The sequence below is a fragment of the Diplotaxodon limnothrissa genome, linkage group LG19, assembly GCF_057381915.1.
Source record: "Diplotaxodon limnothrissa isolate DT_005_m linkage group LG19, D_limnothrissa_male_GT1.1, whole genome shotgun sequence".
In the NCBI taxonomy this organism is placed as follows: domain Eukaryota; kingdom Metazoa; phylum Chordata; class Actinopteri; order Cichliformes; family Cichlidae; genus Diplotaxodon; species Diplotaxodon limnothrissa.
The window spans coordinates 16811531-16830489 of NC_140614.1; the positions used below are offsets into that span (position 1 = coordinate 16811531).

Below are 18959 nucleotides of genomic sequence, written 5' to 3' on the forward strand. Positions count from 1 at the left end.
TAAATAGCTCCTACCTGATGATTAGAGCCTCCATGAGGAAGTCCAATTCATCCTGCTCAGAACAAACTTCCGGAAGAGTCTAGTTTAAATGGAAACCAAATCTCAGTGCAACAAATGGTAATAAGCAAGCTGTAATTGGCTTCAAATGAAATTGCAGTTCTTTGTGTGGCACTTAAGGCTTCAAGCTTTACAGCTAAAAAAAAAAAAACTTTTTGCAGACAGGCACAAAAACTGCTTTGGTCTCTAGAGCCACTTCCCTCCCATCACGACGCCTGGGGAGAACTCCTTTTTTAAAATAACAAACCTGTTTTATCTGTATAAAGGCTAAAGGTTGGAATTATTAGTGGCCTGGACATTGTGAGTGACAAGCGGGTTCTGATTAAACCACTAGCAGTTTGCTAGGCTTCACCTCAGCTAATTGGAGTCATTGAACTGGACCTCTCGACTGCGTTTGTGCCGTTGGTGCCTTATGGAGCATTTTTAATGTAATTATCACACAAATAATATGGCTCACTGTGCAGTTAAGAGACCATCCAAGAAGAATGTGCTCCAGCTTTGGCAAGTGAAATTCTAATATTTCATTAGTCTGTTAGCGCTAATTAGCAGCAATCTGTGTATGAGTATGCAACCATCTATTAATGCATATTGCTTACCAGGCTCACTGTGTCAGCTGACAATTTAGCACGACACCCTCTCGTCCAAAAATACTTTGTTTTGGTCCAAAACAAACTATAATGCTACAAATTGTCGCTTTAGAATGGAGCTTTATAAACCAGCTGGTGGTGTCCCAATGGGTACATCCATCTTTTATAAAAAGTCTGTGGTAATAAGTGTTGCATACAGTATTTATGATATTTTGTATCTTGAGCTGAATGATGCTGAATGTGGGGCAGAGAAAATAACTGTTACAGTCGTTCTGTTACAAAGCTTTTAACGGAGTTTCAAAACAAGTCTTCAACTCTGTGATTGCCGGAGAAACGCCGCACAAACATCCATCACATGTAACCCCACTATTACTCTTGCGTCATGACTCACCTTGACTGCAACTTGCAGTGGACTTGGTTCACCTGGTATCCCCACTGCAAGACCTTCATAGACCTCACCAAAAGCACCGTGACCTAGACCCCTGCAAACAAACAAACACATAACTAGTTTTAGAGAGAACGATTTAAACAAGAACAGTGCTGACACCTCTAAACTAAAGACGCTTGAACAAGGCAGCAGAAAGACATCCTAAATAAACCTTTTGTCCAAACATCGATTACCCGAGGAGCTAAGCACAAGGTAAACGAGTGGGAGTCATGTAGTAAATCAAAAAGAGTGACTTCTTTCAAACACGGTGGTTGAGATGCTAGTCAGTATTCTAATTTAGTGGTCTGACAGCTTTTCAGCCCACAAAGAGAAATAACTCTTTAACCTGTTGCAGCAGTGAATTTTAAAATGAAAATATTTATAGTTTCCATTTTTTCCCCTTTTTTTAAAAAGTTGTTTCAGTTGACATGACTCTCGCATAACTAGATGAAATAGATGTGTCATGAAAGTAAAAAAAAAGAGAAAACTATTAATGATTTCAAATGTTTAAAAACCTCAAATGATGAACTGGCGAACTATAAACACAGAGACAAGATCATTCTGGAAAAAAATGATTTTTCAGAAGCGGTGAACACCGTGAGACGTCACACTACTAATGTTGTTTCCTCTCACGCCATTCTGCATTTTTGAGTCTAACATAAGTGGATTTCCACAACTATTTTGTAGGACTGACATCTTCAGTAATTGCACATCAGTCCATCCCTGCCCCACAGTAATGAGATTACTTGAATCTTTTACCTGGTGAGAGAAATGTTTCGCCTTGGCACTTCCTTCAGGTCGTTGACCGAGGCCGTTTTGCCAGCGAAGCAGTAGTTGGGGTTGTAGTCTGTCATGATGGTGGAGGCCCGCAGCTTACTGAGCTTGCAGTCTGGACTCTGCAGCTCCAGCTGAATGGACTGCAGCTCTGTGTGTTTACGCCGATACACTGGTGACATGAAAATAAAAGAGCAGTTTTGTTCCACTACTGAGATATCGACATATTAATAATATTAATAAAAAATAAATAAATAACAAAACATAAGTCCTTTTTGTAAAAAATTACTACTGGCAGCCAAAGCTCACAAAGCGGAAAGCTTTTCCAGTTATTACGTCTCCAAAGAACACAAAGCTGTACAGCACCAGTCACTTAGATAAAGCCCACTGTGTCCCTGAGCATCCATTCCTTTCCATCCGATCTGAGATTTGTCCAAAATATCACAAAGAGCATGTTTCAGATTTAAAGTTTTTCAACCACTGTACATGTGCACCTGTTAGATACATGAACACATATAAAGTGCATAAACAACAATGGGCCCAAAGCGTAAGACCCAAAGAGCTCACATCTTTTCCCTCAATATTGCAAATGCATGCACCTCATTGAGAACAGCATGAAGTATGAAAACTCAGCTCTTTGTTTCTCTCTCACACACCCACACACAGCAAACTTCACACTTTTTAGTGCTAGAAGCCTCAACCTGGACTGTGAACATAGTAGCTTCAGGGACAATCATTTGTGTGTGTGCTTATGTGTGTGTAGGGGAGTTATTTATTTACCAAGTGCTGTCTAATGTACGAGTGCTGTCAGCTGCTGGCTAAGCAGCCATCCATCATTAGCGTGTTTCGTTCATCAGAGAGGTTGTCCCACACCTCGTCTGCCCCCGCCTCGTCCACTAATGTGCATTCAAAAGTGTAGGTGGGAGTCTGAAAATATGCGTCAGCCTGCAAGTGATGGCTCAATGAGCGTATACTGCATGTCTGGCGGTAATAGTCTGAAAGCAGGCGTGCAGAGGGATATTTGTGATGGCTACGAGGCTCACCTCCCATTCTGGAAACAGCCTGCTAAGGGCCATTTAAGATGGGCCAGGGACCACTGGAGAAGTTTCATGCAGAGTGAAAATGTGTTTTTTTCAAAATGTATAACAAACAAGAAAAAAGGGTGATCATAAAAACATCTCAAATGAAAAAAGAAATCATGTCGGGTTTACATTTGGCTTTAAGCTTGTATCCGTGAACCTCTGAACCGTATCCACCATGTAGTGAGAACAAATTCATGGCGTACAACCCTGTGGCTTGCTGACTTGAGGTGCCAACCTCAGGCTTAGACACTATAGAGGGAGGAACAATATGGCTTATTATCAGTGCTCACCAAACCGTGCATCTCAAATAGTACTAGGGTGCATTAGTGCCTATGGAATTGGCAGCTTGCTCATCTGGAAAGGCACAACCAATGCTGAAGGTATCAATGAGAGGAAAACACAAGTCTGCTCCCATCCAGACTTGATCAGGGAAGACCTTAATATTTCAGCAAGACAATGCTAAACAGCACAGTGCATCTATTCCAACAGCATGGGTTTATAGCACAATTGCCCAGTTGCTGAACTGGCTTTCCTGCAGCCCCTGAAAACATTTGGATCATCATGAAATAAAAAAAAAATGCAACAAAGACGAACAGGACTATTGCACAGCTAGAATTCTCTATCAAAAGAATGGGAGAACATTTCTCTCCCAAATGTCCAACAGCTGCTCTCCTTAGTTCCCACATGTTTATGGCCTGTTGTTAAAAGAAGAGGGGATGTTACCATGGTAAACATGTCCCTGTGGCAACTTTTTAAGACATGTTGCTGCCATTAACTTTGTATGTTCTACTGTAAATAAAATTTGGGTTTATTAGATTTGCAGTTTGTTTTTATGCACATTTTGCACAGAGTCCCAGTGTTTTCTGGAACCCCAACCCTCTCTCACAATCTCCTAATAAAATCTGTAATATTTAATAGAGTATGTTGCGTTGTGGTACGACTGCGTATAACTTGTTCAGTGATTGGGCAAGTCAAGTGTTAAAAATCACAGAGCAAAACACTTTATGTATAGCAGGAAGTACTGAATGAGTGAACAAAGGAATACACCTCCTGAAATTAGTCTCAAATTAATTATGTTGTGTCCTCCTCCACCTACAAACCCCAGCTGCAAAGCTGAGGAAGGGAGGAAAAAGTGCAATGAGAATAAAACGAGTGCAGACACTTGCTGATCCAGGCTTTTGCAGATCATGTCAATTTTCACTGTAAAAATTCTGTAAATTATCAAGCAGAATAATTTTGGCCGTTGCCGATACCAAATAATTCTTTCAAATTCATATTAGTTGCTGACAAAGATGTGTCAACACTTACTTATCATGACTCCGGACACAGCCAGCAGGAGGGCAGCAATGAGCGCCGAGGTGCCCACAGACAGACCCAGCGCCAGGTGCGAGAGAGATGGCTGCGGAGGCTGCTGGGACACTTCTGCAGGACAAGGGGAAACAACGGTGTCATACAGTTGTTATCTTCCCCCAGAGGAGTATTAACATTCACTTCACCACACTGATCCCCGACTTAATTAATGATGTGAAAGCGATGACACAACAGAGCTTAGGAGCGGCGACGGACGCTGCATGTCAATTCCTTTTTTCTGTGCGGAGGGGAGATCGTTTCGCTCGTCTAAGCCGAGGAACAAATCTGAACACCGAGAGACACCATATTGAGATTGTGACCTTTTTACGACCTAGCATCACAGAATTATCTACCGCTTGTCATTATAAAGAACAGATTTGCAAATCATCGGTTGAGGAGACAGTCTAGGTCATTAAGATATTATTGAGACGGTAAAAGCCCTGTTATTTTGCTTGAAATTATAAAGTGACACTCTGCCATATTAATTCATTTCAGATCTACATTCATAAACGTGTTATCTGCCTGAGATTACAAATCATAATTGAAGAGGCAATTCTGGGTCTGTAGGGGTTTGTCTACACCGGCTTGTTAGAGTTTAACCCAAGAAGAACGCAGTTTTAAGATATTTCTGAAAGCTGATTTTTAGTTGATGGGCCTAATGGGCAAAGCTAGCTCCATGAAGGCTCATTAAGCCCATTATGAAACACATTCACAATCCACAGTCTAGTGTCACCACATCAGTACTAAGGTGAAACCTTTTATCCTTGACATCCTGAAATAAAGAGCTTTTATCTGACTGCAGCGCCAACAGTGAAACAACAGGACAGGAATCCACACGACTATTACTGCTATGGTTACATTCATTTTCAGTGAGAGGTTAGCTTATCCTATGTATTGATAATTATTACGAATGATTGAAGCGCTATTAAAAAACATTTTCCCTGATAAAGATTCAATAAAGTACAGAGCCTTCCAGGCTTAATTACTTTTGTGGATTAATTCATTATCTGTTCTCCGAGTCGCAGCCTATTACAGGTACAATTACATTCAGCTCATTTGTGTGTTCAGATCATTTCATACGTTTGCATGGAACAGATAGAATTAGTCTGTGGTTCTTCATTACTTGAGCTCCACTACTGTTATCTCCTGTGTCATACCTGTGGCGTTGATGCAGGAAACTTCATCCGGTGCCAGGGTGAGGCCTTCATCACAAAAGCAGATTGTGGAGTCTATGTCTATCTCGTGGCATTCATTGCTCTCACAGTGGCTGCAGTTCTGCACCGGGCTGATGATCACCTCGCCATCCCCCTCCATACCTGTAGGCATCCACGCACACACACAGACACAAAAACACGGCAGAGCAGAGGTTTCTAAAGCGAACAGGATTTGATTAGATGGCTGTAGGATGTTCTCTGGTTAAATGAGCCAAAGTTCAATAACGCTCCTGATGTAATTTACAGGAAATAGTCCTGATTAAAGGATCTATGAAAAAAAAAAAAAAAAGAAAGAAAAACTTCCCAAGGTTTCACTCTCCACGCCATCGTGATCCAGCATATGGTATCCTCACTCACAGAAAGAAAGGAGACTGTGTAAGCGGTAAATAAAAACAGAAGACGGTGACCTGTAAATCAAATAACGCTTATATTAAAAGGTAAACATCAAATACTGAAAGAGAAATTTGATTGGGTCTGGAACATCATGGTGTAAATTTGAAAAACATTGGCCGAGGCGTCATATCTCATTCATGATTCCTTCAAGTTTCCCAATTTTTAGTTCTTTTTAATTAAACATATAGTTTAAATAGTTTCCAAATTGCTCTATTCTGTTTGTATTTACATCTTATAACATGAAACACGGTTGCATCTTTCTCCAGTTCTTCTGTTCACAAAGCCTTGGGGTCAAGGTCACTGAGATTCAAACTTGTATTAAATTTTTAGTAGATCAATACAATTTCAAAATCCTCAGTGACTTCCTTCTTGAGTTTCAGAAGATTTTCAGAAAACCTGACCTCTGACTTTGACCCCGAGTTCAATGTCGAACTTGAGAGCTTTAAGGATGAAAGTTTAAATTTATCTAAGCAGCTCAAAGACAGCCATCCACCTTGACTGTCAATGAAACAGCTTGTTGCGGAAATGCTCCAAACACACACACTCCCCCGCAAAGACTAACATTACTTCGTTAAGGCTAACCCAGCGAGAGCTCATTATGTTAACTTGGTGCTCGTTGGTGGGCGGCTGTCGCTACGGAAATACATTTGTTTGATTGATTGAGTTGTTGTCTCTAATTTGGTAGCCAGAAATTTATATATATTTAAAAAGGTTTTCTGCAGAAAAATGATCATATTCATATTACTCTTATCTACGTGCATTTACTATCTGGCCAGTTCAAACTGCTGTAGAGCAGTTTATAGAGGCAGGTGGGTTGCTTTTGTTGCGTGGGGAACTGGGAGCTTGCAGATTTCCATTACAGCCCAGCCTTGCCTAAAATAGATGAATTCAGTGATTGTGAATGGAGGTTTGAATAATCAGAAAAAAAGATCTTCTGGCTAGAAGAAAAATCCGCAACCTCTCTGCCCTCCATAGCCCGAAAGCTTATAGCCACAAAGACCTTTAAAAGAGATTTTTTACAACGTTATTTATTTTATTTCAGATTTGGGGAAACCAGTTCTCTTGATTGTGAACTACAGCAAGCAGGGACAAGGCGGTGCAGCACAGATTAGTTATTGGTTGTGAAATTCTGTACTGTTTAGCAAGCAAAGCAAATGCATTCATCTGTAGAATCTATTTTCTCTCATCATTCTGTTATCAGCTTTATACGTACAAATACATAAATCTAACCCAAAAACACAGAGACGGCTCTGAGGAGGAATACAAATGTGTCGAGAACAGCTGCTGACTGCATACTAATATCAAGGCGTGTTGTGGCTCTTTAGACACAGGCGTGCTAAGTGCTCCTTCATGTTCGTGAAGTGAAGATGGTGATGATTATTGTTACAAACATTTCTAAGACATCCTGTTGGCACACCTGACTTAGATTCTAATAATATAATATTCTAATAAAAATACCTTTATGTGCTGTGCTGCAGTTGTTTCACTATCAACGCTAGACAAGAATCCTGATAAAGAGGAGTGATTTTTCTCCTCAAAAGCTTCTTGAATAATGATTTGCTTAGTCTCTTACCATACTCATGAAAAACTGGGCACTCTCTTACACACCGGTGCATCGACAGAGACTCATTTATATACTCCTGGCTTCTAATAACATTCACGCTCTCCTCGGTGCCTCCCTGCATCTAGTGGCCAGCTGTGCAACCCTATCTGTATTACAAAGGATTTGAAGCAGTATGCCGTATTCGGTGGATTAGGAATCCGTATTGCAAACTGTTGCCTCTGTCAATATTACCAAAATCATTTTTGATCCTTTTTAGGCCTGTCAGTGCACACAGCAGGGCGATCCTGCATTACCCACTGTTTTTGTTTGAGCTCAAGAATCTCCCAGTGCAGCTCAAAGGAAATTGATGCCGTAGAGATTTGTGATTACGACTTACAGCAATGCCCTTAAACCTGACCTTTACTCGGATGATATTCTTTTTAGTTATCACATTACAGATATTACAATAAGCCATTTGTGTATTTTGATAACAATTCATGCCTTTTAGGGGATTACCCAGCTGCAATTGTTGGAAAGCATTTAAGTAACAAAGTGTTGCAGGTTACCTTTGTGGTGGCCATCTTGTTTTCCCAGTAAAGAGGAAGCCTGCCTCAATTGCAGCTCTTTTATAGGCCAGTGTGTATTAAGAAGGTGTGTCTTTAGAGTATTTAAAGGGAGCAGGAAATGGATTGGGAGCCATTTTGAGAAGTTGCTGTCTGCATGTGCATGATGTTGGCAAGAGATAATAAAACAATTACTTTAATTAAGATAGAGTGAAGTCTGATGTTTCCCTCACCGCCCCTCACTGTGTAACAGCAATTTACATCACTTTCTCTCTGTGAATCCATACAACACTTCTGCTGCAGTGGTTTCAGGAAGTGAACAGTTTAAAACTCATATGGATGGCTATAAATGCCTGTTTAATTGCATTACCTGTCACATAGGGTAACATCTCATTTGTTATAATACTGCCAAAGTGCAGCTATAGCTATCTGGTACATCCTGAAAAATGTGGCAAGTAGACACTGAAGGACAAAATATGAAGATGCAGACAAAATGATGAGGATTAGAGGATTCTTCCAGCAACCTTTCTTGGACACTCAGTTGTAGCTTAGGTGTGTGTGTGTGTGTATATATATATATATATATATATATATATATATATGGCTATAAAGTGTCAGAACACTTTAGCTAAACTTAAAGAAATCCAAAGTAGCATTTTGATATTTGACTTTTAGAGCCACAATGTTTGCTGTACAAACATGAAAGAAGTATAAATGTGTAGAGGTGAATTGCATAATAGTCTAGTGCAGCTGTCCCCAACCCCCGGGCCAAGGAGCGGTACAGGGCCACAAGTCGTTTGGTACCGGGACGCGAGAGTTGAAGCTCGGGTGTGAAATTTATGGTTTTCAGGGTTTTTATCGTTAACTCGGTTTCCCTGGGTCTTTTCCCGTGTTGTAGTTGTGTGTCTTATTTTGAAAGAAATATTTATGCGTTACCATAGCGACCAGAGAGTATTAAGGAGCAGAGAGGAGGATGTTACTCTCAACGTTGTAGGCGCATTTCAGGGGGACGCTGCTAATAAAGTTACACAGTTACACAGTGAATTTGTGTTTATTATTATATTTACAAAATACCACAGTTTTTGTCGTGGTCGTATCATTTTGTTTTGTTGTATTTATCCTCCACATTTTAAAGGCCGGTCTGTGAAAATATTGTCTGCCATTAAACCGGTCCGTGGAGCAAAAAAGGCTGGGGACCGCTGGTCTAGTGCAAACTGGATATATAAAAGCCTATCAGCTGAGCCATAAGGGTTGATTCTGAGAGCAGCTGATGTGCGCTGGATTACGTCTCTAATGGTGCATTACAATTTGGAATTTTGCTGAAATTTCCTTCTGTACTTACAAAGCCAGAGTTAGAAATACAGAAGACTGAAAACGACAGATTTTTGGTTTTAAAACTGATGTTTTCTGTGCAGTTTAATGAAACAAAATTTAGCTTTTTTATTAAGGAAATTAATTTCCTTGATTTCCTTGAAAGGTTTTGACAAATTGAGACGCACCATTGTCACAAGTGACATTTCTGCAAAAGAAATAGATGAATCTGAGTCAAAACCTTTTTTTTTTTTTTTCTAAATGGGAAACGCACCCTTGTTAACACTTGGTTTTAAAATGTGCCAGAATCTTGAATCTCCATTGAGACACAAAGTGATGCTGTCACTCAGACTTCACACTAAGGTGGTTTCCGGCACTTTGGACTGCATATCTTTTGTGGTGCAAAAGCAATCATGTATTGTTCCTCTTCAGGAAAACATGTCATTAATGCAGTACACAGTGTTTCTATTTACCTTTTTCCCCCCTTTTAGCAAAGACTTTTCCGCAGATGCCTCAGCTGCCCAACAAACACATAAATGGCGTATATCTCTATAAAACTGAGCAAAGATAAAGTCTTGGGTGATGTATACACATGTATAGATGTTTATTAGGGGTGCCACGATACACAAAATTCACGGTTCGGTTTGATACTTTGGTGTCATATTTTTTCATACATTTCATTCATATTTTTTCGATACAAAAAAATGTTCATGCCTTTTTAATTTGTCATTTATTAAAATTATAAATATATATTTTAACTCAAAAGTACAGTTTTTAAATTTAATGTTGCTGAAACAACAAAGTAATAAAAAAAAAAAATCTATCTGATCCAGAAATCACTCATGTTTGGAAAAGAGAGTTTATTACAGAGAAATGGCTCTTTCCAAAATAAAAGCTATACTATACGCTTCTTCTGGGGTATATTCTCAGCAGCATATTAAACATATCAGGTCCCCATGAGGAGAATCATGTGCTAACGGCTGGCTAAATAACTCGGGTACAGTTTGTAGCATCCGTGCTTGTTGTTTTTGTCTGCTTACACTTGTCTTTGCACTAGAATGATATCGGAGTAAATGTGCAGTCATATTCGTTGTGTTCCCACTATTGCTGTCAGCGTTAATCTCGTTGAAATGACGTTAACGCCACAACACGGCAAATCTCCGTTAACGAGCTACCACAGATCGCCCCATGCGTGTTAACGAGCTAACTGCGCTAACGCACTAGTTCCCACCCATGTAATTGAGCATTGCATGGCACATCCGACATACTGTTTTACTTTTGTCCATGACGCGCTTACCTTCAGGGTCATACTCACATGAAAACCAAAATAGTTCCAAACGCCACATCTGAATTAGGGTGGGGGAGGTTCAATTTGCCATGTTGCAAGAAGAGCTTAACTTCTGTCTAGCTAGCTTGCCCTGGCTCAGTGAATCTGCGTTCGACTACTCCGCCTAGGCTGCACTGTCGAGCCTAGGCGGAGTAGTCGATCCACTGAGCGCTCAACACAGACAGCATCGTCAGAAGGAAAGTTGATAAAATAAATTACAAATGTTGTATTGTTCATACATATGTGTACCGAACCGAAAGCACTGTATCGAACGGTTCAATATCGATACTAGTATTGTTGCACCCCTAATGTTTATACAGTCAGGCTGTACTTCACTTCATACCAGGTTCAAAAAAACAAGAAAAATCTAGCAGTGATGGATCAACAGGTTTCAACCAGATTAATTTACAGATCGGTTTATTGTCTCCATCTGGAGGCACGTTAATCAATAAAACAATATGTTTTGTTTAAAGTGAATGCTCCAGAGTGTCCCTTTATGGAACAGCTGTCCACATCTGCAGTGTTATTTTTTAGAGGCACCTTTTTTTTTTTTTAATTTCGCTGAGTGAAGCATCCCGATCTCCTCTTGCTCTACACACCTCTACAAGATTCTTCTGCTTATTCTGCTGAAAGCAATCTCAATGTACCATGAAAAAAAACTAATTTAAAATGTCAATTGCAAAAACAGTTTTCTCATCGTTCTGTGAAGTACAAACACATTAACTCTCACCTACAGACACTACAAAGGCATCAAATGCTGCATGCTAATATGCTGATGATAGGTGCTGACTACTGACTAGCCTGGCTGTATGTGAATCACCTGGCATTACCTTTAAGGGGGTGGATGAAGGGTTCTCCCTTGAAGAAGGACGAGCCATCCTCACCATCATGTTTAGGGTTGTTATCTGCGGAGGTGTTACCACCTGGAAAACACAGGAGGCAAAGAAATCATTGCAATCAACACATTTTGAATATCATCCATATAAAAACTAAAGGATGGGACAAAAACAAAGGTTTTCTGTTAGTCAGACTTCCTCTGAATTTTTAAATATCAGCTTAAAGTGCTTTAAAAACTATACTTAATACAAGACGATACATATGCTACATATATATTATATATGAGGAAACTCTGATCCAGATCAATTTGCAGTCGATTGAGCAGTAAGAGGAAGAGGACATGCAGCTGTCTCTGGGATTGGGTCTGATCCCTGATCTGTATGAACTCTGCCATCCTGTCACAGTCACTATAAAAACACAGATGGCCCTACAAGATTCACATTTGGCTCGTACCTGACAGCTCAAGGCAATTTATTTATTAAAACTTTTTTTCTGTGAAATCTTCTCAAACTGACCTCTGTAGCCTCCGCCACCGCCGCCGGACATACAGCCACCTCCGCCACCTCCAAAGCCGCCACGGGTCTGCCAGAACTTTTGACAGGCTTGCCCTCCCTGTCCCCCGAGCACCAGTGGTTTGCCGCCCTGGCTGACAGGAGCGCTGTCATTCCAACCTCCTCCTCCACCTGTCGCCAAACATAACACACATTTGATAATGACAGGGAGAAAGTGCAGCGCGTGTAGAAGTGACATGTAGTGAATAAGACTGAGTTTGTGAAAGAGACAAATGATATTAAAGTACTTTTGCATGTCTACAGGCAAAGAAGACAAGATGCATACCAAGTAGAGACGGATACATTGATCAGCCACAAAACTAAAACCACTGACAAGTGAAGCGAGTAGCATTGATCATCTCGTTACAGTGCAGCGTTCTGCTAGGACACCTTGAGTCATGGATGTTAGTTTGACACGTGCAACCCAAATCTTGCATTGGCAGCTAACGAGATCAGCTGCTTTTGCCAGCAGGATATTGCATCACAAAAACTGCCCAAGGCGTTGACCCTGACTCCAACTTCAGCAGATCCCAAAATTCTCCAAGATTCAGTTGTAACACGACAGATCTACCAGGGTCCCACAAACAAGAGAAACCACTGTGAAGTAACTCTAGTTAACATGAGCATTTTGACACATTATTTAACAGGTAGATTTGACTGCAAAACCACGGACACAGCAAGATCATACTTAACTAGCCATGCCCCAAAGCAGTGGTGTCAAACTCAGTTTTGCTAAGGGTGATACTGGGAAGTTGCGATCATATTAAGTAAATGCAAAACCCTCCAAAATATCACAGATTATAATATTATTCTGTGTATTACACACGCGTATAGACTTTAGTAACTCAGCAGAAATGCACAAGGTTGTCTAGCCATCATATAGTTTATTCAAGCACTACTATTATTATTTCAGGTATTTCTTAAAGGTGATGACAATTCAATGGTTACATGGGCGTCTTTAAAATATAAAAGTTAAGAGCTTTGATCGGGTATGTCTGTGAAGGTTCTCAGTCATCCAGGTCATCGTAGTCAAAGGAGCTTGCAAAGAAAAGCGTCTGGACTTCTTTAAGTTGCTTGAAGACGTTTCACCTCTCATCCGAGAAGACCTTAGAACTGAAGAAGCTTCTCGGATGAGAGGTGAAACGTCTTCAAGCAACTTAAAGAAGTCCAGACGCTTTTCTTTGCAAGCTCCTTTGACTTTGATCGTGTAGTTTATATGTACAATAAAGCGTTTTCTTTGCGGTGTAGCAAATTAAACACCTTTTATTTGGGAAGCAAAGGTTGCTGGTTCAATTCTGGGCCGCATCAGGAATCAAATGTTCTGTAGGAATCATTTGTGACAAGGAAGCAGATAAAAGTTGCAATTTGCAACCAAAGGAGACACCCCCTGCTGGCCATTAGAAAAAGTGCCGGTTTATGGCAGTTCTGCATTGGTTTCATATACTGGATTCCAGTTTATGGCCCTAGCCTGCAATCCAAAGGACTCGAAAGACAGTCTGGACTTTATGAGTCAGGATACCCGCAGAGGTCGCATGTCTATATGCCAAAGAATCAGAGCTAATGCGAGCACTAGAGGGAGGATATAATTATGCAGGTGGCTTAAATGTTGGCCAATCGGCATACAGTATGTACATACACAGCAATCACTAACCCATTAGTTATAACAGCTGACAACAGACAATTTTATTTTTAATTTTTCCCCCAAAACCTGAGGTACAAAAAACCAACCCCAAAATCCCAGCGTCCCAGCAGCCTCCACACACAGCTAACATTTCATTTTTTTATTCACAGAGTTTCCTCCAACTGAAACCTTGGGCTTTGAGAAGATGTAAAAATCAATACCTTATATGCTTTTCGGCTGCTCCTTGAAGCACATGATTAATGAAACCTGCAGCGAGTGTGGATGTGACGTTACACCAGCAGAGCGGAGCGTGCGGTTCTGCCCAGCAAACTCGGAGGCGAGTCGTGAGGAGGGCCGCGCCGGTTTGTTTTTGTTATAACACAAATGCTGGCACACAGAGGTGGGAAGTAAACACCTTCAGGATAAACTGGTGTGTTTCCGAGGACGGGCAGACATGCAAATAAACACTTCCACTGTCGAAGCCCAATTGTAAACTTTATTATTTTGCATGCACGCAGAAGAAAACAGAACAGACACAGCCTGGCTCATCCTAGAGCGAGGAAAGAGAAGCCATACACACTGCATTACTCATCTACTCTCATTATTTCAACCATTTTTATCTTGTTCTCTATAACTCAAACTCACACAGTAGATTGTCTCTCCCTGTACCCAGCTCTGTAACTCACACACACACATAACTGCAGTCACAAAGAGTGCACTTTCCCACAGGGGAACAAAGCTGTGATACATACAAATACAACCAACACTTACATCAAAGCTGTGTGTAGCATACCTGCAGCGTGTGACTTCCCATTGCGTCCAGGTTGGCTAGGGTCATAGTCCATTTGCTCCTCCTGGGTCTCTGATTGGCTGCTGTATCCCCGGCCACCTCCCCCAGCAGCGATGATGAGAGGGATGTACACTTCTCTGTCCACCTGGGTCAGTATTGATAACAGTTACTTTATGTAGTGGCACAGGATTTGCTCTTCAAAGGTGTGGTTATGTTTTTTGGGAAATTCGCCTCATTCTAGTGTGTGTATGGTCCACAAACACGAGAATCGCAGCTGGTTGACCTGGGAAATCCACCGCAGTTTACGCTCACTGGACAAGGTACCTCTCATTTGTTTAATCTGTACAAACTGATGAGCCTCAAAGTGAGACTCAAGGAACCAGCAGCAAACCAAAAGAGTGTTTTTGTACAGAGTAAACTAATTAGAGTTCATTTAGTGAGCTTTAGCAGTGGAGGTTTTTGTTACCTCCTCTGTTCCCTCTGGTTCCAAGCTGTCGTTCACAAGAGCAAAGTCCATCATTATCATTATACAGCAACTGAAATATCTCCCCAAGCTGAATGCTAGACTTCCTTTCTCTTGTTTGCTTATTTATTTATTTTTATTGTCTGAAAGCGTTCTGATGTACCATTCAAAAACAAGGCAATCATAATCCTTTCAGCAGCTTTGAGAGGTTTTTCTTCCTGACACTTTGTACAATAAATACACAATTCTAAATCCAACCTGAAGGTCTTTTGTGATTATATATCAATTTTTTTTCCTGAGTTGAAAACAGGCCTTCTCTTTGAGCTTAGACTACACACACATTTTTTGTCCACAAGACGCTTCGCTTTTGACTCTTGGCAAGAAAGCAAATAAGCGTATTTTGCCTGCTTGGTTTTAAGGAGACTGGCCTACTGGTCAAATCATCTGTTCAGTGATGAGAGTAAACACATGGATATGAAGACCTGTGTCCTAGATTGGGGTGCTGGCTCTTTAAAATTATAATCTTTCATATACTGAGCAGCAGGCCAATAAAAATACCTCAATGCCAGGAATCAGATGAATGCTGCAGTGCCCTGAATGTACTATTAAAATGATATTTATTGATTTTACTGGCCGATCAATTTTGCTGGCTAAATGTAAAAAAGACAGAATAACGTGAAGCTCAAGGACTTTAAAGTACACATTTCAACAAAAGCATGATAAACAAAGAGATAAACATCTATAATGGCTCAAAATGGTACAATCAGTAAATCCCTTTATTGCACATAGTTTTTACTGGACTATCAATGGAATCAACGTCCGTATAAATGAGCAGTTGCTAAAAATAAAATCTCTGAGCACATCATCATCCCCTTCAGCTCCTTCTTACTTTGAATACATACGTAGCCCCTCCACCGCCTCCTCCCCCTCCTTTCACTTGTGTTTTGTTCACCATTGGGCCGCTCTGTTCCAGACATATCTTATTCAGCATGCCGTTAGACTGCGGGGAGAGACGCAGAGAGAGAAACATGTCAGTTTGCCACAGAATTGCCTTCGTGGATGTCGGCCGCGTATGAAAAAGCTGAGCGGTTGCCAGACCGCAGCTGTTGTGAGTCTGAGGATTATAATGGTGTGCAAATACCAAGCAGAAATATTCACATGCACACAGGAACTGAAAAGCACCAATGCTCCCCTCGCAAGACTATCTGAAAGTGACTCACATGTTTACTTATCCCATGCTGACTGTATAAAAATAATCTTGTGACTCAGTTGATAATGGTGCCGGCTCTAGGGTTGTTGTTAAAAAAATAATCACACAATACCAGTGTATTTATCATAATATTTTTTAATATTTTTGCTTGTGGTTTGTCATATTTGCTTTTAAGTATGATTTGGTCTTCTTCTTTCAACTGCTCCCTCTGGGGCTCGCCACAGCGGATCTCATCCTATCCTCAGCATCCTCCTCTGTCACACCAACCCTTTGCATGTCCTCCTTCACTACATCCACAGGTCTCCCTCTCTTCCTCCTACCTGGCAGCTCCATCTTTAACAGTCTTTGTCCGGTTTATCACATGTCCAAACCAGCCTTGCCTCTCTAACTTTGTCTCCAAACTGCTCACCCTGAGCTCTCCATTTCATTTATAATCCTTAATTTTCAATCCTGGTCACTTCCAGTTAAAATCTTGGCATCTTCCACTCAGCTCCAACTCAGTCTTTTTGTTAGTGCCAAGATCTCCAGACCATACATCATAGCAGGCCTCACTGTCATTTTGCAAGCCTTTCCCTTCACTCTTGCTCTGATTCTCCTGCAATTTTATTCACGTTTACTGCAGGCTGAGTAAGTTTGAATAATTAGACATTTCCTTTTAAAGGCGTGTGAAAAACTTTTAAAGAACAGCCCATTAATTATTTGGTTTACAGCCGATTTATCACGTTACCCATTAAAGACAGCCTCTCAGTCAGCATGGTGTTGTTTCACTCTTTCTCAGCTCCCTTGAAAAAAATGAACCTGGATGTTTTGTTGGCAAATAATGTCAGAGGCAGGGACTTTGCCCCGACCGAGACCCTGTGAATTGATGTGTCTGCATGGTGTGCGCTATGATGCTGAACTGCCTGGAGCGAGTCCCACTTTAAGAGTGAGAGGGCATAGGTTTACCTCACTCGCTCTGTCTGAGTCTCATACAAACTCTCACAGTCGCTCATCGCTCTCTCTCAGCTCCCTCCATCTGTCTCAGGCAACACTCTTGAAAGCTGTCTGAAACGGAGGAAGGGGCGGGACTTTTGTGACTGTGACTGACAAGTAGACGGGGTCGAAAGGAGTGCATTCAAATGTTCTTGGGAAAGTCTTCCTCACTATTCCTTCCCTCTCAGCCATTTCTGCCTGTGCAGCTTCTCAATTTAAGTTAACTTTGTGTTTTAGAGAGAATGAGAACAGAAGGGTGTGTGTGTGTGTGTGTGTGTGTGTGGCGCAGCAAGAAAAAGACATAGTGAATAATTCTAAAGACGAGGGACATATCATCATTTCCGTCACATAAGGGAAAGCCAGGTGTGAGAAAACACTGTTCTGCAGCACAAATCACTTTCTGCACGACCCTTTGGAGAGAGCTGCTGCCTCTCGCTGTCAGAACTGGGGGAAAATAAGAGAAACCTTAAATGACTTCAGTTTCACTTTGGAACAGCCAAGTCTCTCTCAGTGCTGTCTGTACAGAGCACTTCAGAAAGCACTGTGTTAAAAACTAATAACTGGATGACAGTGGTGAGGACCTGCGGTTGAAAGGCTAGACAGGCTGCCTCGAGAGAGCAAAGCCACAAAACTCAAACAGGCACTTGGGCAGCCTCATGTCCAGCTAGTGTAAACTATCTGAGATACACGAGGTTCTCTTGCAACCCTGTTTCCAAGTTGCTTAATGCTTAAAAAAAAAAAAGAAAAAAAAAAGAAAAGACTTGGTGGAAAATCTCACATTTAAAAAGATTATTAAGTAACATTATTGGGTAAAGCCTGTGGGGGAAAATACTAACAGTAAAAATAATGAAGAATATTGTTTAGTGACTTCTTCATTTATGGTGAAATTTGGAAAAAGCTCTGCAGGCAAAGATGAAACCCAGTACAGTCAAAATCAGTCTGTAGGGAATCATCAATGCTGCGTTCTGCAGGCTAAAATACATTAGGGCCCATCCACCTTGTTGTTTGCTCATAGTTCAAAAGCACCAACCCTTGGTCATATCAGACAGGGTGGCAAATTTATGCACGCTGCATGGGATAACTTAAACATCTTTGAAAGCCTCATTAATTAATGCTGAACAAAATATGACAGTTTTGGAGCAACGTATGCTGTAATACTTTTAAGGGAAGGCCTGGTTTAATTCAACAACTACCAGAAAAAAACGACACATGTGCACTATTTTAGGTTTTATGGATTTGTGCAGGAGTCGTTTGTCTCTTAACTGTTTAAATCTTGTATTAAACAGCTGAATTTCTCAGTTAATGTCGGAAAATACTTTTGATCATCTCCCGGTCAAAGGGAGACAGATAGGATGCTGATGTGTTGTATTATGTAAACATTTTGAATGTAGTGTATCATCAATCATTAGAAAGTCATTTATTTTAGGGGTTTTTGTGACACGCTGGTTTTAAATGTGCTCTATAAATAAAGATTTGGGATCCTGACCTGCTGAATGGCTAAAATCCCATATCAATTAAGAATAGGAAGAAAAGCTACAAGACATTGTTACATGAAAAATAATGCAACACAGTAGCAAACCTTACCCTTTCCAAACTTTTAGAAGGCATGTTGCTTCCAATTAATCCAAAATGAGGGCATATTGAAAAAGAAAAACTCCGTAACATCACATTATTTCCTCCACTACTTTGGAAATGTGTATGCATGTCAAACACACCAGATTATGCAACGTTTTTAAACATTACTGGGTAGATGGGTGCATCTGAGTCTGGCTAAAGTGAGCCTGAGAGACACGGCGGGGCCATCACTGCAAGCTTGGAGCAGAAAGTTGAACAGTTTTTGGAGGCCATGAATTGTCTGGGTTTCCAAAGTCAGACCTCAGCGTACTT

At 40.8% G+C, this 18959-nt stretch overlaps 1 protein-coding gene across 2 annotated transcripts in view; it reads right to left on the minus strand.

The window, feature by feature from the left end:
* The window catches only part of alk (ALK receptor tyrosine kinase), a 446259-nt gene that overhangs the window by 15352 nt on the left and 411948 nt on the right, over positions 1 to 18959 (minus strand). For both annotated transcript variants that reach the window (XM_085343606.1, XM_085343605.1), the window contains exons 14-22: positions 15780 to 15890; positions 14431 to 14572; positions 11981 to 12148; positions 11459 to 11551; positions 5435 to 5593; positions 4236 to 4349; positions 1831 to 2017; positions 1036 to 1126; positions 15 to 79 (exon numbers count right to left, since the gene is read on the minus strand). In XM_085343606.1, the coding sequence (XP_085199732.1) occupies positions 15 to 79; positions 1036 to 1126; positions 1831 to 2017; positions 4236 to 4349; positions 5435 to 5593; positions 11459 to 11551; positions 11981 to 12148; positions 14431 to 14572; positions 15780 to 15890 (1130 nt within the window). The remainder of the gene's footprint in view (positions 1 to 14; positions 80 to 1035; positions 1127 to 1830; positions 2018 to 4235; positions 4350 to 5434; positions 5594 to 11458; positions 11552 to 11980; positions 12149 to 14430; positions 14573 to 15779; positions 15891 to 18959) is intronic.